The sequence below is a fragment of the Bombus vancouverensis genome, chromosome 12 (assembly GCF_051014615.1).
Source record: "Bombus vancouverensis nearcticus chromosome 12, iyBomVanc1_principal, whole genome shotgun sequence".
Classification (NCBI taxonomy): Eukaryota; Metazoa; Arthropoda; class Insecta; order Hymenoptera; family Apidae; genus Bombus; species Bombus vancouverensis.
In genome coordinates, this window is record NC_134922.1 from 11,586,782 (window position 1) to 11,611,972 (window position 25,191).

General features: G+C 31.7%; 4 protein-coding genes across 5 annotated transcripts; 3 read left to right on the plus strand and 1 right to left on the minus strand.

Annotated features, from left to right (window-relative positions):
- Window positions 1-292: 292 nt before the first annotated feature.
- CNPYb (FGF signaling regulator protein canopy b) lies at window positions 293-1,932 on the plus strand. Its single transcript, XM_033330664.2, has 5 exons — window positions 293-709; window positions 799-925; window positions 1,007-1,141; window positions 1,215-1,379; window positions 1,471-1,932. Exons 1-5 carry the CDS (start codon window positions 604-606, stop codon window positions 1,622-1,624), a joined length of 687 nt encoding a protein of 228 aa, XP_033186555.1. The 5' UTR covers window positions 293-603; the 3' UTR covers window positions 1,625-1,932.
- A 316-nt stretch (window positions 1,933-2,248) lies between these two features.
- Window positions 2,249-3,799, plus strand: LOC117155094 (uncharacterized). The gene is made up of 2 exons (XM_033330663.2): window positions 2,249-2,848; window positions 2,963-3,799. Exons 1-2 carry the CDS (start codon window positions 2,466-2,468, stop codon window positions 3,615-3,617), a joined length of 1,038 nt encoding a protein of 345 aa, XP_033186554.2. The 5' UTR covers window positions 2,249-2,465; the 3' UTR covers window positions 3,618-3,799.
- On the minus strand, window positions 3,027-7,066 carry mRpS33 (mitochondrial ribosomal protein S33). Of its 2 annotated transcripts, XM_033330668.2 has the most exons (3): window positions 6,958-7,066; window positions 4,196-4,280; window positions 3,027-4,080 (listed from the first exon to the last, which is right to left on the minus strand). In XM_033330668.2, exon 3 carries the CDS (start codon window positions 4,052-4,054, stop codon window positions 3,716-3,718), a length of 339 nt encoding a protein of 112 aa, XP_033186559.1. In that variant the 5' UTR covers window positions 4,055-4,080; window positions 4,196-4,280; window positions 6,958-7,066; the 3' UTR covers window positions 3,027-3,715. The 2 variants fall into 2 exon arrangements, with proteins under 2 accessions (XP_033186559.1, XP_033186558.1); XM_033330667.2 differs by lacking the exon at window positions 6,958-7,066 and having other exon boundaries at window positions 4,196-4,337.
- Window positions 7,032-21,650, plus strand: Ggamma30A (guanine nucleotide-binding protein subunit gamma-e). The gene is made up of 3 exons (XM_033330669.2): window positions 7,032-7,149; window positions 11,320-11,486; window positions 20,203-21,650. Exons 2-3 carry the CDS (start codon window positions 11,374-11,376, stop codon window positions 20,306-20,308), a joined length of 219 nt encoding a protein of 72 aa, XP_033186560.1. The 5' UTR covers window positions 7,032-7,149; window positions 11,320-11,373; the 3' UTR covers window positions 20,309-21,650.
- The last annotated feature ends 3,541 nt before the right edge of the window (window positions 21,651-25,191 follow it).

Sequence of the window (25,191 nt, forward strand, 5' to 3'; positions counted from 1 at the left end):
TTTGAAAATTTGTATCATGCTTCAGATAATAGATCTGGATAGTAGATATTTAGAGAAAGTAAGAAAATTTTTGATTGATGGGATAAAACTTGATTTATGATTGAACGAAGATTTAGGAAGATAATCTCAAAGATATCAAAGATCTCTGTAAGAGTAGAGACGTCAAAAAAGAAAGAGAAATTTTTCAAATCAATATTTTTATATATTTTAAATAATAAACATTTTGAGCCACTTGTTTTTTTAATAAAAGTTATCTTTGCCATACCTAGACATCTTTAATTTTTTATCTTATAGAATGGCTCAGTGCTCCATGGGCACCAACTCATGTGAAAAAGCCCTTAAGAAACTACTGAATAATAATCTTAAAATGTTTACGATATCCAAGCTTTCATAATTATAAATGCAATCATTATTCCCGGTCCTTTCATGTACGTCATATAAAAATTGTAGATATATTTGATATAATGTTAATAAAAGGAAATACAGATATGAGTAAATGTGAGCTAGAAGTACCATAGATGTGAATGAATAATTCGAATCATTCCATAATCATACAGTTCCTCTAAATGATTACTATAGTTTTGTGAACTTATAATTGTTATAATGTACATTCTAACGCAAATATTTTTGACACATTTATTATTTCCGTATCTTGTAATTGGTGGTCCGGAAGAGGAACAAGGTGTTAAATATGCAAATAAATGCGAAGGTAACTATATATATACATACGTGCAGTGTATATTGATAAATTTTTTTAAATGTACACAGAAAGCAATACATATCACTGTTTTGTTATAGTTTGCAAAGTTGTGGCTATCGAATTAGAGGCTAAATTAGATGAAACCGGTAAAACGCACGATGTACTTGAAATTGGATATTCTGTTGATGATGTTTCACCCAAGAGGAAAAAGGAATACAAAAAATCGTAAATATGAAATATATTTTTAAAGACGCAATATTCTATGTGTTCGTAAATTCTAGTTTACATTGGTTTTATTATGTTTAGAGAATTACGTTTAGTAGAAAGTATGGAAAATCTGTGTGAACGTATATTGGAATATAATATTCACAAAGAACGTACAGATAGTACACGATTTGCCAAGGGAATGAGTCAAACATTTAAAACACTTCATGGACTTGCGTAAGCTATAATTTAAAAACAAGAAGTTCGAACTTAAAGTACCATTAGAAATAATTATATTATATTTACATAGGCATAAAGGTGTCAAAGTTGATCTAGGAATCCCATATGAATTATGGGATAAACCATCTGTTGAAATTACTACTTTAAAATCACAATGTGAAGATTTAATTGAAAATCATGAGTCTGACATTGAAGACTGGTATCATAACTATCAAGGAAAAGTTCCATTAACTAGGTACTAATTTATTATTATTAGTTATATTTTATATTCAGGTTTTATTTATTGAGTTTAATTCCATTATGTAATATGATTTTCATCCTATTAGGTATTTGTGTTCAGAAAGGGTATTAAAGGATAATGATGATTCTTGTCTGAAAGAGAAAGGTGATACTAGTGGTGAAGTTAAAAAGAAAAAGAAAAAGAAGATGCAAGTTGCAAAAGTTGAAAACAAAGAAAATGATGTGAAAGAAGAACTATAAACTATTCCAAAAGTTATCATCATTATTATTGTTATTGTTATTACTATAATTCATCAGTGAAACACTTTTAATTCATAATAGAAAAATTAATGGCAACATATAAAAAAGATAAAGTGACTTAAAAAATATAAGTAGAATAATATTATGTAATAATATTTTCTGAAGCCAGCTTTTTCTATTAAAAATTTTAATATCATCTTTTTATATTTGATCTATAAATAATATAAATAGTGCCCTATGATTGCCATAATTATTATGTTAATATACTTACCTTTTAATTAAATAAACAATTTTACATTCATTAAAAATCGTGGACATTTAATTTAAGTTATTATAGTATTAACTTGAAGATAGCTACATAAAAATAAGATATATTTCAAATACATATTATATTTTCTATTTCATTTTAATGAATATGTCATTTTACATTTCATTTTTTCTGATCTTTATAAATTTGAAAGAATATAAAGGTATACTATTAAAAGGTAAAAGAGCTCAAGATGGTCAGTTTCCCTGGTTGATACAGTTTCAAACTGTAGCACCATGTGGTGGAGTACTTCTATCACCAGATTGGGTTTTAACCGCAGCGCAATGTGTGCAAGACAAGAGAAATGTATGATACTTTTTCTACCTAACACTAAGAAAAGGATATATATATAGTCATATCTTAATTTTATTAATACAGTCCATTACTTTATTTGCAACTGGACTAAATGGAACTGACTCTAAACAGACATTACCTGTAAAAGCTACATATATATATCCCACATATGAAGCTTATTCTGTTCTTCCTGATCGAGATCATAACATAGCTCTTTTAAAACTTACTAAGCCATTTGACATGTGCCATAATAAAATAATCCTACCTAAGGTTGTGCCTGTCAAATATGATTATGATTACAAACTATGTTTGATATTTGGATGGCAAAGTTATGTTGCACCATCTTCAAAAGTTCTAGCTAAGCCAGTTCTATATTACGAAGTAATTCTTAATTCCTGGAAAATGTGTACGTATATGATAAAAACAAATACAACTTACACAAATGTATTTTGTACAATGGTTGAGTTTAAGGATGAAATGAGAGCCTGTGCTGGTAATCCTGGTTCTCCAGTTATATGTGAGAATCAAAAACATGAGATAGCTCTAGTTGGAATTGCATCTTGGACAAATTTTTCTTTAGAATGCGGAGATCTTCCAACATATATCGATGTCGGTGCATTCAGGTATAAGTTCAAAAATAAACTTACCAACAATTTTCATAAAATTTTAAATTAGAGAAATAAAAATTTGACATATGTATTTGAAAATGAATTATAATGTATAACTTTTGCAATTAGGGCATGGATGGATGATTTAGTTTTTAATAACAAGGACACAGAAGAATGGGAAAATAACACCAAATTAAATGAAAAACAGAGTACATTTAAAGAAAACATTAATGTACATGATAGTTTATGGAATCATTCAGATCTTTTACAATTAGGTTCACGAATAAGTTATTGGCCAGGTAATACAAAAATACATTTACATAATAAAACTGGGACAGCAATAAAGTATCAAGAGGTACCTATAGAAAGTATGAACAAATCTTATTTTTGGAATAAGTTATATCCATCTATTTCCAATAATTTTAACAATAAGAATGCATCTTCCTCCGATGGCTACTATAAAATGTCTTATCTAGATGTAGCAAAAGAACCAAGTAGTAATATCTATAAATATAAAGAAATTGGAAGTTCTCAAAAAAAGAATCAATTTGTAGGAAATTTCAATGGTGCTATGAATAAATCATTATTGTGCAACATTCAACAATTTGATAAAGTTACAGTACAACAAAATAAGGATCAAATAGAAATAGATGATTTTGAATTGTTATTACCACTTAATTTTGAAGCTGTTTCTTATTCTAATATTATTGTTGCATACTCTAAAAAATTATACCTATTTTTTCATTTTGTATTTTGGTATCTTTACATTATTATTTATACATAACATTTGGCATTTAAGTAAGCACATGTATTATATGAAATACATTTTATACAAATACAGTTTGATTTAATACACTGAATTTAAACAAATCAAATAACTTATTACTTCCTAAATGGTGGAGGAATCCATTTCTTTTTGCCACGAAGTTCTCTTAAATGTTGATACTCTTCCTTAAAATCTTGATGTTCATCTCTGTATAATCCATAACTCCTAAGATGTTTCATTAATAAATCAGATTCAACGTGCCGTGGATAATAATCAACAATTTCTGGTCGCTTATTTATTGGTCTTTCGCTAAATAATGTCACTACTTTCATCGATTTTTTATTAGTCGTTCTTGTTACTTCACCAAATATTCGATTACTTAAACGATTCATATGTTTGGCATAACTGGTACCTGTTTTTGCAAGATCCAAGTATTTATTCATTTTAAAAGACATTTGATTATTTCTTTTCAGAATGTATCCTATGTAAAGAAGAATAAATTAAGGTTATATAGGTTAGAAAGTATAATATTGTCTATTAAATTTAACTAGTTTTGAATTTTAATCATTAATATGTTACTTTAACTAAATACGTACTATTAAATACGTATATGAAGGTGTAATAAATTATTGATATTCGCTTCTACTTAGAACTTTAAGTTTCAGGCGTGAATAGCAGTACCTTCAATAAATATATAGAGTGTTAAAATATTTCGAATAGAATCAACTGCTGATTTAAAATAAACATAATTTTTTTTACAAAGATTAATAAAAAGATAAAAAATTGTTAATAATAAACTTACAAATTCCTATATAATTATCTAAAATTAATTTACAGGTGAGATTATCATAATTACATTATTACATCAACATTGTTATATTTTTATTTAAAAAAGTAAATTTTCTTCCAATAAAGAATGTTGGAATTATTAATTAATTGATAATATGATTTATCATTTATTTGTTATATGTTGTTTTTTTATTATACAATTTTCGTTTGACTTTTTTGCAAATGTTAACAAAAAGTATGCATACAGAAAAATACATATATTATATGAATTTTTACTATTAATCTTTTTTATTTTTATTTCAATTTTTTTCCTTATATCTATTTATTTTATTACATTTTATTGAATATTGTAAAATATTTGATTCATTTATAGGATTTAAATTTCCTGCTCAGTAGAATACGCATATGGCGCAATATGTCAAATCGTGAAATTTGAATTTTACTGATTAAACATCGTGAACTGGTATTTAAAAGTTTTCCTTGTGATAAACGTAAGTATATTAGTATCTATCTTATTATCATTCTTTGATTAAAGAAAATAAAGATATCAGAAAATGAAGTTAATAATTAAACGAATTTGACGATACAACAACATATACATAACTGCCGTTTCTTTAACCTGTTTAATGGTCCCATAATTAGAAAAAAATTAATATCTGTTAGATTGATTTTAATTCTTGTAAATGTATGTAAATGTAATATACATACTTTATTTCGGATATAAATGATACTGTGCCTAAAGAAATAGGGAATCTTTGGTCCACATGTAATTAAATTAATTATAATAAATATTAATTATAAATTAGTTACATATCTATTATCATTTGTTCAAGTGTAATAATGAAATAAATAGATTATTCTTTTCATTGCTTACAATGTTGAGCTACCGATACAAATTTTATGTAATAAATCTCGACCATCAGTCAATAAATCAATCCCTGTAATTCACCAATGAAATTCTCCCTTTAGTATTAATCGGTTTTCGTCTATCCGTGAAATTTAGTTAGAAGTCGACAAATGTATTCGTTTAAATCTCGAGTGATCTGCTTGTTAAAATGTAAATACTTTAAAATATACGATATCGTAAATAATTCCTGAGAAATTCAATGAACTGAGGATTCAATTATAATAATATCAGAATTTTTAATTCATTGTTCATATTAACTTTAATTTATTGTGTATTGAAATTGTAATGTTGTATAATGATGTTGTATTGTCTGTTTTGATTAATTTATTTCAATTAACAATCAAAATTTTGCCTAAAATCAATGTGTGTATTTCTAATATCAAATTTTTACATATATATATTATTTAATATTTTAATATAAATCTAATTGTATATTTTTTTTTATTAGGAAACATTAAATGGAAAAAATTAAGTGAACAATATGACCCAACATTTTAATCTAGTATACCTTACAAGTAGATTTTGCCAATCTTGTTAGCAAATATAATAAGAAGCTTGTACTGTGCAACAATGATTAACAGTAGGTAGCAAATATGTTAATACTAGGACTAATTGCAATACAAATGGGAATCCATGCTGTTAATTTTTGTAATGTGTTCAAAATGAAATAATATTGTTTTTCTGATTTTATGTAGACTCATTTGAAGATTGTTATATACTGTTCTAAGTTGTTAAATCCCTGTTGCTCATTATTAACTATTACTAACTATTATCCAATTATGTCATTATGAACAAAATCAAAGAGTACAACAAGATATTATCAATTTTCGGAAATCATTCAAAAATGTGATCTTTCAATTTCCGTATTAAATTTTACTCATCAATTTTATAGACAAATTTTGTTTGAAGAACATGTTTTTAATATATAAATTACGCCATTTCTTTATTGTTCTTGAAGCATTGTGAAAAAGAGCCACAATAAATTCACTGATAACAACGAAAACATCATAATCCTTATGTACCATTACGTACATAACGATCTGCATATACATATAATATGTAAGCAACAGATTAGAGATCCCCAGGGTATGAACTTTCATACATTTAAAACGGGACTTCACGAAACTTACTGCTCTCTAATTGAATTAATATCATCAATAAACAATGGCAATTACACACATACTATCGTCTTACCTTTTCGTTTTATCCTTTAAAATATATATGTACTTAAAACAGAAATCAAAATTTAAATTAAATTTCCTCCAAATCTTCAATGTTACCAAAAATATAATTTCTTATCGGCTCACATTCTTTTAATACATTAAATTCTGTTTTTTTTTTTTTCAAAGCTTTATTTTATACCATCAAACCTACCTTAATCAGAAATTACAATATTTCCCACTATCGATATTATATCCTTATGAATATGCATATATAACAACGATATATTGTACTTTTAGAAACAATGAACATTATTTCTTTTTCACAGAAAGCTTACTTTCATCGGTACCATAGGAGGCCTGTAACGGAATCAAGATCCATCCAGGTCGGCAGGAAGGTTAACACGGTCAGTTTATTCATTACGGATTATAAGCGGACGGAGCATTCGTCGAGGAATATTCTTATGACAACAATGATTGAAAATATCGGCACGTAAATTACCAGCAAATTAGATTGGCGAGTTTTGTTGAGGCTTCCGTAAGCGAATCGAGAAACCTGCCAAGAGTCAGCGCATCTCAGAACTTCTCCGACCTCCGGCAAGGTGAGTGCTACTCTCTAATATTCGACCACGACTATCGGACGGACTTCCTGTGGCACGTGACTTCTTCTCGTCACCGAAATTCTGTTTACTGGGTAAGTGCCAGTATCGAGAATACCTGTCGAAAATATCGTCAAGAGAAAACACCGATTCGATTCTGCGAGCGGACGATTTCGAAACAACGAATCTAGATACGGCGATAATAATTATTTCGCCGAATTTTCGCTCGGCATTTGTTCATATTTGCATCTATCTGTATTAATTACGTTGGTGGTGGTGCGCCAAGATATTTCAAAATGGTGTCCGAAAAATTTCCACTGCATTTTGCAGTGCTGATTTTTCAGATACCATTGGTCTTAGTTTTAGCGTAGGTTGGCTATACATACGTGCCTTGCATTTTAAGAGACATTTCTCGAGACTGAAGTGAACGTCGAGGCAAATGGTTGTAGCAGATTTTGTTCTCTCGAGCTGCGAAGTTTTTCTCCGTTGATACGTTATATTAGTCGTAGACCGCAAACGTCTGTAATTTTTACGCCTGATAAAGACTTCATTCGTTGGAAATAACATGTTTGATCACTGATCACTAATCAAATAATATGTCAGACTAGATAAAATGTGTAATATTGTATTATAAAGATGAAAATCGCGATTCTGGGGAAAGTCGTAAATTGTACGAGCGTTTTTGTTGGAGGAACATTGAATGTTTGTTTTCTGCACTTAAAATTGGATATGGTGCATACAACATATTTTAAACGGATTACTGTGTAATTTATACAGGATGTCCCACGAAAAGCAGTATGCGATTCTCCATAGAAAAGAACAAAAAGCATAAGAAGAATACAATTTTTGTATATAAAGCTTCGTTTTCAAGGAGACTGACTTGGAGATTTTGAAAACGTAACAACTATACGTGCGTTTAACTCATAAGTAATGACGTGATGAATCTTGGTTTACATTCTTTCTTTACAATCTATTATCTTATCAACGTAAGCTAACAAAAATATTGAATAAGACAAAATGTTTCATCAATCTAAATGGTTCATCAAGTCATTATCTAGACATATACTCTACTCGATACATTTTCAAAATTCATTTTCTCGAAAACGAAACCTTAGATGTTTTTAAAAATTGTGTTTTTTATTTCTGATTTATTATCTCTGCTCGATGGTATTACCGTATTTTGGAGCATACTCTATATGTATAGTTTGGATTTGTTTAAAAAGATATAAATTCTATAGTATAAAAGATTTCTATGAAGTATTAAAGAAACACGTGCGAAATTTGTTTGTTGTATCAGACTTTTTACTGGAGAGAATCGATTTTGAAATTTTGTTTGCTACATGTCGTAATTCGTACACGTACGTACATATGCATGCATAATGCATATGTGTGGTAATATAGATTACCAAATAAGTACAATGCCAGTAGAAAACTGATTCTCCATGAAAAAATAAGTCGTAAATATGGTTACTGTTTATGTGATAGTAATTAGCAATTATATGCAGGGTGTTTCACAGTAAATAGAAAAGTAGAATGAAATGTAAACTATGATTATTATCGTAACTTAAAATATGGGAGGAAATAAATAGCAATAGAGACACTCGCACCGATATTTATAGTATAGATGTGACAAAAATCAACTCGTATGATAGGATCGCTAAAATGGAGATTATTTTTGGCGTGCGAGGAGGAGTAGCCTTGAGCAGTAGAAATCTTTATTTTTAATTATGGTAACTTTTTATAATATGAAATATAATCATCCATTCATGAATATTGTTTAATTCGATCTTTCTAATTTAGGAGTGAAAAAATATAAAGACGTGTTAGGGTAACAGCTAACATTTTAGATATATGTAGTTATAATAACTAATAAGATACTGAAACTCGAAATATCGTAAATTCTAGAATCAATGTAGTACTTTGTTTTATTTTTGAAACTTCAAGAAGTTGTGCCAAAATGAGATAGCTGTAGCATATATGATCGCCTAAATTTCTATTAAAGGTGACATTATTGCGATTTTATTTTTGATTAATAACAGTTTGATAACTTAATTTTCTTCGCAATTAATTAAATTTCGTATATTTTGAGTTAGTTTCTCTTCCAAGTAAATTCATTTAAATATAATTAGGAAATTTTGTTATTTCCACTTGTACAACGTTATGTGAACATGCATACGATGGACTTAAATGTCTTTTAATTATTTCAAGCCTGTTTGCGAGCATGTTCTGGCTTGACATTGTGAAAGTAATTTCTTGGAAGATTTTATGACAAATAAAGTACATAGCCAGTACAGTTCGTACAATCAACAGAAACACAAATGGAATTATCCTCTAAGCGTACATTGTAGTGTTCGTACATTTGCGTCTAACATTATTTAGAATAAAACAATGAATTTATTTAATGATTTTCTTTCTCTTTCGAAAAAGAATATTACAGATGCAATTCTTCCAAGTACCATGAAATAATGGTTTTTACTAAAAGTAGTTGTTACATACAGGATGCCTGAAAAGATTGGGACAAAACAGAAAGATTCATATAAACTTATATCTGAAAATGCTTTATCGAAGAGTTATAAGTGTTGAAAGATTTTCGGGAGGTTACTCGTTATACAGAATCGCAATTAGCATGCATCGAATGCATTTAGTATTCCATATCTCTACAACAGCAAGAATATTCGAAAAAGTTCAACAATTATTAGTTCGACGATTGGGATTCTGTGTTTCTGCAGAAGCAGGAAATTTTGATTCTTCATTTACTGTAACTGTTAAAATAATTAATACAAATTTTTGAACGCTTATAACTCTTCAATAAAGCATTTTCGGACGTAAGTTTATATGAACTTTTTTTTATCTACTTGACCTCATTAACATATAGTATGAGTTTTGTCCCGACCTTTTCGGATACTTTGTACATAGTATATAGAAAGGGAAATAGAGTATTTTAACATTTAGGATAATATAAGACTTAAGGTAACATAGACAATTTAAACTTGAAAGGGCAAATTATGAAACGTCGAAGAACGAAGCCATAGTAGTTATTTTATGTGGAATGTATCCATGAATTCGATAATTACGATACATGATACAGTAATCTTGATCGGTGTGTAAGGTAGAGCAACGAATCGACTTTTTCATGAACAGACTGTTCCATTCAGTGTTTATTTTTCAAATCTGACGGTGTTATAGTTCGTATTAATATTTTTGAAGGTAAAGAAATATCGGAATTAATTTTTGCTTAAAGCAATAAATATTTTCAAGAGTATTTTCACTTTATCGTTCGAACGTTCAAATTTCATTCATTTATGGTTTTTCTCTGCCTAATGGTCATTACCGGTAGAGAAGAATAAGTGTGCAAACCGTAAAAAGAGAAGAGAGCATTAGAAATTTATTATGGGTACGCGCATTGTGCTTGTTCCATGTGTTCCTCGTTAAGATTCAAGCTTCGTTGCTTCCGTTGGAAGCGTCAAAGGGTTCTTGATTGAAAGTACTTAAAAACAGCTCATCAACGAATGGAAAAACAAGTATTGAGAAAAAAATAATTATTATTTTTTTAGGTTTTTGTAGGTATTAGTAATTGAAAGATCATCATTCGCGAAGGTTTAATATTTCAATTTTTTATTCTTCGAAATCTTATAGTTCTAATAGTTCTGAATCGAAACTATAATTCTAACTATAAGTGTCATATTAAAATATTTTGTTCTATACATTTTATTCGTTTTTAGATATAATATGGCCCTGCTATTTATTGTACCACTCTTTATGGGACATTCTGTAAATACTCAGTAAAAAGTAATTATTGAATAATTTATAATTCCCCAACTGTAGTGATAGCATCCCTCTGCCTAGAGCAAGATAAAATAGGAAAAAAACCATCTTCTCTTTTATAAGCGACGTTGTACCAATTATCCAAACCTATGGCAAACCATTTGTTTACGCAGTTGCGAGAAATCCAAGATCATGTCCTTGAATCCTGCTGCATCAAAGTATCAAGTGTCTTCGGTATAATGATCTATAAGCTAACGATTAGTGAAATAATGGCTAAATAACTATATAACGCTTCGATCCGTATCACGCACGGCTCGAATATCACGTGTGTACGAGGAACAGAACAAGATCCATTGTCATCTCGCGGAGGTCGCAACGAGGGAAAAGTTCGTGCACTTTTCCTCGCAGAATCGAATTTCCTGTTGCCAGTGTGTGACGTAGGTTTGGTGTTCCAATAACAGGAGTCCCCATACATAGTCGGTTCTATTGATTTTTCGTAGAGGCGCAAGCGCTATTCGGTTCTTATCTGGCAAAAGGGAGGCGCGGCTATAACCATGGATCCCAGTGTACTAGCTAACATGGACAAGGACGCATTGAAGAAGCAGATCGAGAACATGAAGTACCAAGCTGATATGGAACGGTGGCCCCTTTCGAAGAGTATTGTCGCGTAAGTCCATTAACCCCTCTTTTTCGTCCCACCTTCGTCGATTGTTTCTCCAATTTTTTCTTATTTCCGCTTCCTTTTTACGGTTCTATTGTGTCACCTTATTTAGTAGACAATGATACGACCAGGATGGTCCACGGAAAGTTTCGTGTTACGCGTCCAACAACCCCATCTGTCTCATCCTATATTCGTCAATTATTCTTGAAATTTCATTTGCGTCTTTTCATTTTGCTTCTTGTTTCGTTTGATATACTGATTAACGCATGATGTTGTTTCCTATCTATCTTTGTTATCGTAGAAATCTATTGGTCAGTAAAAGTAGCTGTCCTGTTTCACCTCATTTCTTGTTTTATCGTTGTTCGAGTAATAGGTTGAATTTTTTTTGTTCAATTTTCCCGATGGACTGTTCCGTCCTTTCAACGAATTTTTTTTGTATTTAATTATTCCTTGTTTACTTATTATGCCGCATTTTCTAGTCTGAATAGTTCATCTTGTATTTTCTTTATCTTCTGGGTATCATAGAAAGAATGTCCTGTGAAATGATTCATTATTTTTTGATAGGTTGCATAGATGAAGTTAAAAAGGATTCAGGATTTAGACAATATTTTTATACAAGACGCGCAGAGTAACATCTTTGTACCATTCTGCAGGCTACAATTTAGTAAACATACCGAACTTTTTAAATAAATAACGTACTAAAAGATACAGAAACATTTTACACTGGGAAAAGTGAATCGTATGAGGATTTTCTAAAAATTGCACACAATATTAATGGAGAAGTTTTAATAGTCAAAACCACATTCCTATTTGCATTTGATATGTATTTTATGATATTGTTTGGAAGATTAGTTGTACTTCAAATGGCTCTATCACAGCCAAATTTAATAAACATATGATACATAATGACGTGACACGATATTTAAGGAAACTGTATGTCTGAAATTATTTTTAATTTAAATTTAAGACGGATTAATCTAGAACAGCATCCAGTAAACAATGTTCCATTCAAATGACCCAAGTGATTTTGTGTTATATTTAGCATTTCTTTCGAAGTTATTTTTAGCTACGAAGGTATTCATAACACATACATACATCGTGTAATACATAAACAGTGTGATGAAGATTGTGAGAAGCAAATCATTTTTATTTTCTGATCTTGTAAAATTCAGTTCAGACATTCGAAAATCTCCTAATTATATACAATACAATACGTTTTACAATACATATATTCCTAGTAGCTTTGTAATTGATTCGAGATCCTCTTTCTTTCAATTTTTTTTCTCGTTTGTCTTCAATATTTAAAAAAGGCGTTCATAGTACAAAAGGAAAATAATGATTATTCATACTATTTAGGAAAAATTACCATAGTTATCACAAGAAATTAATAACATGGCATTGTAATCGTTTTAATCATATTTGTTAAATTTACAATTATTTTAATGTCATAGTATCTATATATCATTTATAACAAATTGTTTTAAATACTTCGAATCTTTTTATCAAGCATCTTTCACATTCTTGCACATATTCGTTTATTCGAATTCATGTTTGCTTCCATGTAAAAACTGTTTCCTTCTTAAAATTCATATGGCGTATTCCAAAGTCCTCGAAAAACTTTAGAAGCTGGACGAGACGGACAATTTTGTTGGTATTTTACTGACTTTGATAATTAATCAAAAGAACTTGAATGGTCAAGAAAACGATTATGAAGACTTTTGCAGCAGAAAACCTTGCAATAGTAAACGCAAAAGCTTGCAATCTTTCGTATCGACATTATCATTGAAACTACCGAGAATATGAATGCTCTTGCTAATTATTTTATAATTTTTTTTCTTTGTTCGTCAACTTGCTTTTGTCAGATTACTTGGGCGTATCCGTCGAGTCGTTAGGTGTCAGGAAAATTGATTTAACGATCAACAGGTTGAAAGTTAGTAATATATATCTAATGAAAAATGGAAAGTAAATTGGATAAATAAGTTATAGTACTTTTGTGGAAAGAATATTTGTATTGTGGCGAATTTATAATATTAGAATGGAAAATGTTATCTGTATAAAATTAAGCCGAGATAAGAAAGGAATTTTGAATATTATTTCATGCGTTGATTTGTCATTTTCTGCGCTAATTAATCTTAGAATTCCAAATTTGCACAAAAAAGATAGGCGATTATCGACGAATACTATTTTCAATATTATTTTACATTATACTAGGATATTAGGTCAAATCAATATTAGTAATTCTGCTGTAATGAATTCAGAATCCTTCAGCTGCTATGAGTACTTGATGCTTAATCGATTCTCTTCATTTTGGAAATTCATTCTTGTAACATATTAATACTTTATAGTTTAATGTCAAACGTCTAGAATCCTTCGTTCATAGATTACATACTGCCATCTGATCTTAAGACTTTTCTTAATTAGTTACTTCTCGAACTATCGTGTTTCTTTGTCTCGACGCTGAATTAGTACTTATTAGTGCTGTTTTGCATGTATAGTTATCCATTCCAAATTATAAAGATTTATAAGTTTTCAAAACAAATGCAATTAGTTTTAGAAATAAAACGATATCATCATAAAGAGGTAATTAACACTTCCGTAATTATTTAAAAGACAAGGTATCAAATCTATGTATTTTACGATTTTCTGATGAAACACCGTTACATTGATTTTTCTTGGAAAAATAAAGTCTCTTCTCATTTACTCTTCTCACGATTACCGAATTCTTTGTAAATATGTAAGAAATTCTCGATTGCTTACATTTAGAAGAACCGTATATTTACTTCTTCTGTACTCGAGAACAAAAGCTGTTCATATAATTTACATTTGCTTTAAAAAAGAAATACAGTTTTTCCATTTATTTGTTTCTTCCGTGTATTGGTTTTTATTATAACCTCTGGGTTGTTCACGATACTTGAGATATTATATTGCGATAAAGTGGCAACTCAGACGGTGGTTAAAAAAACAAATCGAACGACGCAGTATTGATCGAGTCATGTTGAACCGACTCGAACGAAACAATCGTCGCGGTGTCGTATAAAAATCGTTCGGACAAAGTGATCATAGAAGCAGTTTCCTAGACGAATCGAGAAACGCGAGACGTATAGATAGTGTAGATGACGACGTAATCGGTGTGGCGTGGCGCGGTGTGCCGCAACATGCTGCTAGTAATCGACAGTCAAGGTTAAATTACACCGACGTTCCCATATTACACGTTGGGACAGGATCTCCTTGGACGTGGAGTATCTGTTAATCGCATATTCGTGGACTGATCGCTTTTAGACGCTCGCACTGTGCATACTTACATACCAGCTGGTTCGTGCAAACGAATTAATTGTATCAAAGTTGTAGGAGTTTTATATGTTAATTATCTTGCCTAATGTGATAGAAAGGCGTAATTTTCGGATAGTCCCACGTCATGAACGAAGATGTAAGAAGATGTGAAAACCATAGGAGAAAATGTGATATGTAGATCCATCTTTGTTGATCTTCTGATTCTTATATTATGTTAGTTGAAGGAGACTACCTCGGATTGGAAAAATTTTATTAAAGAGAGAGGACGTTTTACGTGTACGTTACAACTGAATGGATACATACTGCACTGTATTATAAATTCATTCTGCTTTTATATTTACTACTAGCAGATATTTATGCAAATTTACATCTTTATGGGCACAGTTACGAAGAACGGAGCTTAAGCGCAGCGTGTTCTATACAATATCCGTATTATGTGTATTCCGTGTACCTTTGCATCCTCAAATTTCCCATAAATATATCAAAATCCGTAGTCTACCACCTATTGCACAATACCCACAATCTTGCGTTATATCTTTGCCTTGCCAGTGGCAGCAGTTAGTAGAAAATATTCTTTATTTCTTTATACGTTTAAAATTTGCCAATGATTCCTTTTAATGACGATAAATTTTTACCTAAACGGCTGCTGACGTGTAACTTCTACGATGTATGTAACATTAACGATCGTACAGTCGGTAAAGGATCGAAAAAACCATATTACATCACCAATCGGATATGTTACACTCTAGTACAATAACATAGACAGCTATTTTAATTAAAAAGGTCTCAGGCAAATCGACAAATAAGTAAATAATCGATCTTGGTTCGTTTCAGTGGACACACACAATTAATCGAATATTCCTCTGAGGTCTAGAGGCTGTAATGGCGACGCGCACCTAATGAGACACACGTTCAGTGTTCGATAACATATGGGAAGTTGCACAGCGTTGCGGAACGAACGCGGAACCGCATTCGAGCAACGACGTTGCTCGTTGCGGTTTTCGAGGGGAATCGTACGCGAAAGCAAAAAGTTTCCGCGGTCTGCTACTCGGAGAGTGCCCGAGTGAAAGGTACCTCCCATTTTTTTCTTCCTCTCTTACCGATCGAGCTAATCTCTCGCTCACCGTCTTGCACTTAACGCCGGGCATTCTCCTCTTTCAAACGTGGTGCGCTTTTTCCCTTCGCGCGCTTTGAAATTCCTTGGAAGGAACAGTATTTTCCGTGCCAACTACATACAACGTATATTGTATACAGCGACTCATAAAACTATTCGAACGCTTACCATAGCAAATTTTTACGTACACACGGTATATACAAAAAGTCTTTACACGTATCCTTAGTTTCTAATGAAGTGATTTTTCATGAGGTCCTGCGAAATTTTTATAGAAATTTAATATACTTGGAGCTAATTAATCAGTATATAATTCCTATAATAAACACAGTGGCGTGCTAGTACTTTTTGCAGCCACTGTATTATGTGTATTACATAAAACGTCTTCGCAAATTTCATTTATATCGTAGCGAGTTACGACTGTGAATGATTTTATTCGTGAAATTTGGAACGAATCTGAGAATTGATGTAGAAATTACAGGGTACTTACTATTAACATGTATTTAGTAAAAAGTTAATGTACAATATAGAAAGCTGACTGTGTTCGTAAAACTTCTCTATGCCAAACATTCCGGATACTTTCGCGAAGCATTATACTTGTGAAACTTTGCTCTTGTGGTACATAGGAAAAGTTGGTTTTGTATCGTGTATTAGCCTTATCTAGTAGGGATACTTATATTTGTATATCATAGTCGCTATTAGAATTTCATACAGTGACTTACTATAGGCGATTTACGTGGACAATGTAGTCGACTATAAACACTAATGGCCTGGATTTAACACCCACCACTTTTATCGATATAATGAAGCTCTGATTGATTCAGAAAATAATAGACTTCAAAAAGAAATTAACACTCTAATTGTTTCGAATTCTAATTTGCTATTTGCTATTGTAAGATGCATTGTAAACAAGCATTTATTCTTCCTTTTTGGCTGAGAGATACCGAACCAAAAACAGTCGCAGTACAGTAAAATAAGAAACTCTGAGTATCATATATTGTACAGGTATTTATACGGTGGTGAGCATCCCACTTTATGGAGGTTGGTACAAGGGGAAGCTAGAACCTTATGGTAAGAGCAAGATGTGAAAATATGGAAGAAGGAAATAGGTATTGGAGAAAGGAGCAGGACACACTGTGTAGGATATACCGGAGGAATATATATAACGATAAAATACTTAGTAGAGAACTATACAGGTGTGCAAACAGTAAATTTAAACGTGGAAAAAGTTCTGTACGATAGAAAGGAGTAACGCGTGGTGGAATGGTGGAAAGGAGCAGCATTGTAGGAATGAGGAAGGAAAAGGACGAGAGCGGGAGAAAAGAAAAGCAGATGCAATGAAGTAGAGGATAAATGGAGGGATTAGGATAGTTCTAAAGCGAATAGCAGAGGCTAGAGTAAGGAGTAAGCGTTCGAAATAGAGTCATCTGAATAGAGTTAGGTGGATAAATGTTAGGAATGGAGTTATGGAAGGATGAGAAAGACGAGTGAATAATTGTACGGGTATGTGTGTTGAGTAGAAGACTATGTAAACCAAGTTCACATTTCCTAGGCTATGAGGCTGAAAATTAAATAAATTATTAATGCTAGTCCATTTTCGAAAAATATTATAAAAACTACTTAAAGAACGTGAAAAGGAACGTATTTGAATTTTTTTCATAAAAGGTATAAAATAAAGAAATAGAATGAAAAAGTTACTCTTTAATTAGGTAGATTTTATACTAATAACGTTCGACGTTCTTTTAAGGAAACGTGAATGAATGTATTACTCAACCTAACAGTTTAATAGAACAGAATACGTAAATGTAATATAGAAAGTATCTAATAAACATGAAATATCTATATGAGTCAGTATTGACCCAGTCTTTGCTGCCTGGGAGTTAAACGAGCTTTTACATAGAATTTAATGTCTCCAAACTTGATATATTGAAGTTGATAATATAGTTTATATTATAGGGTTTGGATGCATGTGGAAGTCTAGAAACTATGTTGTGAAAGTTGTAGAAATTATTTTCTATCATAATGAACGGGGGTCCTTTAAGCGTAATAGAATGATGTGCTTGGTAAGATATTTAGATCTTAATAAATAGAAAATAATAATAATTCATTCATCTCATTCACCTATCTTAGGAAGCAATTGACAAAGTTTAATAATAATTTGACAATTTTTAAATAATCTTGAATAATACGATTATAAGATTTTAACATAAAACAGTTTTCTAAAACAAGCATTGAAAAGTTACTTGTGTAAGTAGTAACAGGTCATTAACCTACATTCGTTTCTAATAAAGAGCGATAAGTGAAAGCTTATAATTTTCTCGCATTTTCCGCTAAGCTGCGGGTTAACTGGAACAGGGGATTCTTATTATTATAACTATTACTGATTTACTGATACTACCGACTAATACAACCGATTCATTAACAGCTTTGCTTGAATGTTCTAACATACACAGCATACCACACATAATACTAAAAATAATAATAAGCATACCACAGAGTTAAGTAAATTAAAGTAAAAACTACTATGTGTACAAAAATTATTTACTACCGTTAATTAATTATATTATTGACCATTGCTGTGTTTTAGAACACGTACGATACTTTTGGATATTTTTTTAAAAGAATGATACCTAGTTCTAAGATTAATTTTTTCATGATTCAGAATAAATCCTGTACAATGTCCTGCCTATTCAACTAAAATAATTCCATTACCATTACATAATCCCTACTGTATCTCGATACCAGATACATAATTCAAATCTTTCCCCCTGTAGCTCATCAACTTGAAAAAATCGTGCTGGAATTATAGTTGCGATTGCATCTAGGCATAGGACGACCTGCTTTATTCAACGACATAGCTGAAGAATTCGTGCCGTATCCTTTCAACTTATTCTTTGCGATCAGATAGATTCAAGATAACGTTGGATATCTGGAGATCAGTGCAAACAACAGAGCGCAATAGAAAGTGCTATAAATTCATTTTAATCAAGAAATCTGAAACTATTGCAAAAGGCATTATCAGAAAGTTAAGAAAAATTTTGAAGATATCGTTGCGATCGATAAATTCTCAATAAAGACAAATTTCAAAAATAATTTGCAATAAATAATTTCTAAACCAATAATTGTAACACACCTACAAGAATAAGTTTACATTGTTCTACACTACAATTTCTAGATACCCACCTACTACGATACTTTTTAACTTTTTGCAAAGCCTTAATGTTTCTCTGATTCTTTTTATTTGAAGGCGAATTGATTAGGCCGACGTCATAAAGCATAGTTGCACGAATTGAATTAGATTTTATCGAAGTTGCTTTATCTACAGGTATTTAGCGAGAAAATCGGAAAAATTGGTCGATCGCGATTGAGCAGTCGCGAACCTTCGGAACACAGAATTCTCCTTGAACGCAAAATCGGCCAGACTGGCCGCGAGTCCCTTTCACCGAGCCTTCTCGGCGAAACGACCAACTATTCGTTCCTCGCTGCACTTTTCCTTGCATCGCTTGCAACCTTGTTACGTTTACAACGATCCTGTATCTCGTCAACGTGTTCTCCTCAGGCACCTGGAAATTTACTTGGATTTTGTTCTTTCCTGAAAATATCATATTTTAAATACTTATTAGATCAAATATATTTCGAGCGAGATATTCGAATTAATGTTTTATATAATCTGTTGATTGAAATTCCTTTTAAAATTGAAATTACAAAACTAGTCATTTTTCAGGATATAATTCGTAACGAAATTGATTAAAATTGATATACAATCAATAGGTAGAGTCGTAACCAATATGCATTGATAATGTAACTGTTGCATAATGATAATGTAAGAATTATGTAATGGTGATATGGGAATATGATTGATCACTGAACGTGTACGTAATCAACAAGTAATTGGTAGTTAAATCGACAATCATAAACATGTTAGAAATATCATGATTAAATGCATAATATATCGTAACACCTTTTAGTATAAACAATTGTCTGCAGCTTTTCCCAATCGATTCTTTTTAATTTCTTACTTCTTCGCAAGAATTTCTGTATTGAACTGTGTTGTAGCTTAGTTCAACATAATTTGCCTTTTTATTCGAAACCATTCCATCAAAGGTTGCAAATCGTTGATATTTCTTCATTATTTCGCGCTCTTTCGTTTTTAATCTTGTATATTCAATCATTAATAAATATTTCGTTTTTTTCGATTCCTAGAACCATTCAACGTTCTCGTAAGAGATTCCACCTTCAGCGATAGTCGAAAATATAAGCGAACGAACACAACTGAATCAAAAGAAAACTTGATCTAGTAGACGATCTGCTTGCTTCCAGGATGAGGGAGTATGTGGAAGAGAACGAGAAGACTGACCCACTGATACACGCGCCCGACAAGAAGAACAATCCCTGGGCCGAGAGAGGCAAATGCATAATCATGTAATCAGGACGTAGAACCGCAGGGGAGAAGGAGAAGGAGAAGAGGCGAGGAAGCATCTGAGCGAATACCATCCGAAGCGAACAGGAGAAGCGGAAAACGTTTTAGCCGCGTTTCAAGTTAAACCAGCGAAACGAATAATAAAACCAAAAGAACGAAACAGATAAACTAAAATAAAAAAAAAAACAGAAAGATGAGGAATACATACACGTAAAAGAAGAAAAACGTTAAAAAAAAAAGACAAAAAGTAAGAAGAGGAAGGAGTTAAAGAAAGGATAAGAAAGACGTATGACGAATGGGAAGGAATTACGATGAGCAAAAGAAGAAGGACAAGAGGAGAAAGAGAAATTAGGCGTTGGCGGAGCGATTTGGATGAAATCCTGGAAGAGGAAGGTGCCAGGAAAGCAGCAAAGTCTCGGAAGGAGGAGCACGACTGGCGCGAAGCGAAATCAAAGTAGCCGGAGCAAATTATTCAACAATCTAATTCCTCGCGGTTACCTGTTCGCGGTAACTTTCCCGTTTGGCATGCAAACGAACGAGTGGCACGTTTCAGCCCGGCTTTCTTTGTCTCTCTAATCTCCGCGGCTCTCGAATTGACTACTCGAGCTATTCTGAGGACGTGGTCCTTGATCTGGCTAAGTTTCGATCGATTCGCACGACGGCGAACCGAGACGCGAAAAGTATCGTGTATCGATATTAATTGGTTAAACTTTCACCTCGTGCGTCTATCGCTCTCTATGTCTCTTTCTCTCTCTCTCTCACTCTCTTCAGCCTCTTCATCCTTCGTTTCCTTCTTTTCGAAGGGCCGCTCCCTTTCTCTCGGAATAAATGGATTCCCTCTGAGTGAGCTCGATCTAATCTATCCGAGGATTTTAGAAAAGAAAGGCTACGAACGAAAAGGTACGGACACGGTGAAAATTTAATCGATCTAAGAGGACTAGACGAGAGAGCGGGCGAAACGGCGCGAAACGAACGGATCTTCTGAAACGGGCTCCGCTACGAGTACGCGCTTCCGCTTCGTCGTCGTTTCGAGTTCCGAGTTTTGGATCAGTTCTGAATAATATCAGTTCCAATTCGACTCAATTCGTTTCGATTCGATCCAATCCGTTTCGACTCGGACATGTGTTACGCGTCGTAATACACATCATGTGCAATTCGAATCTAGTACCACGGAAAACTCTTTTGAATCGTTCATTATATCGTGTAAGGATTATTTATCTTAAGTACACAATGTAATCTAACGTCATTATATGTACACACGTTATACCATATGTCGTACGATTAATACGCTATGCATATTTCTGCGAATTTCTTACGAAAATATAATATATTCACATCGTTTAATGGAGATTATTGTATGCTGTTTCGTCCTGTTCCTTTACATCGGGCATTAGTTTCTGTCGCGTGCTTTCGTAATCTAGCGTTTCTTCAGAATTTATAGAAACGTTTTTATTTTGCAAAAGAACGGTAGTGTTTTCTACCTTTTAATTAAGTTAGTTAATTCGACGTTTCCGAATTGGTCATCGTAAAGTTTAATCGTATTCGTTGGTTATTTGATTAAACTCGTGTTTATTTTAATCACTGTGGTAGATACGTCGTTGCTTCAAATAAGTATAGCGTTAGGTAAATGCAAGGTGTTTCATTGTTCGTGAATATCTTGAATATTTTTGATATTTATGAAGATGTGAAAAGTCTCTGAAGCAAAATTATACGACTCGAAGGAATAAGGTGTCTGCTCATTTAAAAATTTTTATAAAATGATAATTTTGATATTATTATACGTGTTTCATCATCTAACATCTAAATTTCATTGTTAAACATTTTTCCATACTTTTAGCAGATATTTAAGAATTTATGGCGAATGAAATATCTTGCGTATTTAAACAAATAATTTCACAGACTCTTATTCCTAATACATATTTCATTAACATCGTATGTACATTAATCTAACAATCATTTTTATATGATGTTCTATTTTAATTAATCTCGATCGTCACTAATTTTAGAAAACAAGAGAAAACAACAGCGATAAGCTTAAAAAGTTGGAAACTTCTCCACCAATAAATTAGACCAACACCGATATTTATAAATACATCAGACAAGATTGCGGATATACTCCGTAATTTCTAAATTCAATTCCCTAAGAAAAATGAAGTATATCATTGAATAACTCTTTCTTCAAACGATCCATTGCTTTTTCCTCCAATTTAATTGTACCACGAATGACAATTTTGCATAGCTAAGACTGCCAAAATGTATGCTTAACAACAAAACACACGGATAATTATAAAGTCTATACCCTAAAACAGATCATAAGAAAGAAAACTTAAAAATAACACGTTTCACGGTGCAGTGTACAGTATTAATTCGTACCAATTTCCTTTGTAATTTGTAAACGGAATTTATAATGTTATTAAAGCAATTTTCATTGCAGGGACCATCCTGTATGTACCACAGACAGATAAAACAAAAATAAAGTATCGTAAACGCCTAACTCGAATTCTCTCGAGGGTTGTTCAAAACCACAAGAAACTGCCGAAGAATACACCGTGGAGATGCGATTCTGCTGAACGGCCATTGACGTGGCCCGTGATTCTTCGCCCACGATATTCTGTATCGATTCTAGCGTTCATTGTTCAACAACCGTTTCCACTGTCGATTACCAAGCAAACCTCTTAAGCTCGCTCGCGCAGGAAAACTTATCTTCAGCCCTGAAACGTCTGGCGAACGAGGCCGAGATTCCTTTTGGAGGAGGTGTTGCATTTCAGAAATGTGTTTACAACAATGTAGCTACGTATTTGTAAAAATGATGGATGAGAAGAAGAGAACGAAGAAAAAAAAAAGCAGAAAACGAGAAAGGAGATTGTATTTTCGTTGGGGTACAATGTCGAATTATATCGTTGTGTCATCGAATAAAACGCGTGTGAAGGATGAAAAGAGGAACATAATGAAAAATTACTTTCACTTTTTACTACATGCAAGAAGCCTTATGGATAGCTGCTTGGCTTTCCAACAATTAATAATTATCGAGGATATGCTTTGGTCACGGTATTTTATTTCGATATCGTCTTCCATGAAACGTTCTAGACGATGTGGGCGATTAATAAAACCGATGGTGATTTCTTCCTAGAGAATGCACGATAATTATTTCTCTACGTGTTTGTACTTGTTGTAGGAGACGTTAAGAAAAAATCACGTGGCCCATCCGTTTGCACGAGGAAAGAAAGATTTATTGTTAGCAAATGTGTTCGAAGGTTAATATCTATTGAAATATAAGTGATAACGAATATAAAATATTTTATGATTCGTTTGTTATCGGTGTACGTACTTTTTTAATTGGTACCATAGTTTCTTATCTTGGAATATGAAGAAGGAACATTGTGATACGTAATTTAAGCCTGAAAATATTTCTTCGTTAATTTTTATTAATGAACTGCTAATAGATAATTGAGGAAGAAGATATTTGTTTTGAATGTTGAATCATAAATCACTTAATAGCATCAAAGTGTATTAAATCGCTATATTAATATGTTAAATTATTAGAAAATTGTAAAAGATGATAAAAGTATATCGGATATTCCAGTTTGTAGGTGTATTTGTTGAGACATAATTTAAAATCATTCAAATTCTTCGAAATAAGTCAAATTGTTCGTTTTTCATCATATTATATGTAGGATTCATTGCGAAAAAATAAATGTAATGAAAATATACATTTTTATTCATAAAATTAAAGAATTATTCATGAAATTTCACTAAAATCTCTACAAATGAGAAACGAATTTCAGATCTAATACTCTATCTATCTCTCATATGAATGAAACACATACGCATACAATACTTCTCGGTTTTAATGGTTTAAATAATTAAGACAAACGATTATCTTATCTCCAAACTTTAATTAACGCTTTTTGAGACGTTTCTAGTATGTGATCTATTACCAAATATTTATCAAACTTATGCACCTGGCTGAGGATTAAACATCCAGAAATTCTGTGTAATTAACTCATGGGACCGGTTATTTTACCGCTATGCTTAGAATATTTTGCCTTAATTAGTGATAGTCCATCTAGTTTATATGCAACGATGTTCCATCTTTATAGTAAATTTGGTCGTATTTAAAGGAAATTTCTCGTGAAAGGTTAATGTGGTAGGAAAGTCCAATTAAACGGCCTCCATTTCTAGATTTGAATCTCCTTAATTGTATGTATATGTCATGAATCCTAGGTGTAGGTTCCTTATTAACTAGTATTTTTCAAGAGTTATAACAAAGTCCGGGTATCAGGACAAAGTTATAATTATAAATGTCAAAAAGATTACTTACAATGCTTTCTAACAAAAAGGAGCATGTAATGACTTCCTTGCAAGAAAAGAAAATGAATAACTAAATATGCATATCTTCATTATCATAATACAGTATAATATTTAAAATAATGCATTCATTTATCGACGGGAAACTTTATAGATATGCTCGGAAGTTTTGAGTGGCAGCATTTTCAAAAATGAAATTAATTTTTTATTGTCTGATAAATAACATAGGACAATGGCGATAAAATTTCGTTTTACTCAGTCAGTTTCTATAGAATTGTACCAAGCAAGCTTATCGCATACCTTATTGTATCATTGATTAACATCGATGATCGATACTATTTCCTCCGCAGTGCCATTTTGCAACGCGTATTAGAATATTTTCATGGCAATCAACTGTTAAGCATAAATTCAAGAGCCTGACTTTCAATATTTTCTCATTATGCACATTGCGATATAAGGATGTTATTTGATATTATTATGAAACATTTAAACGATCGTCATTCGGATAAAACATATCTCGAATATTACAGATATATTATTTTGTAAAGCTTCTACAGTAACAAACAACATTTCTATTGTAG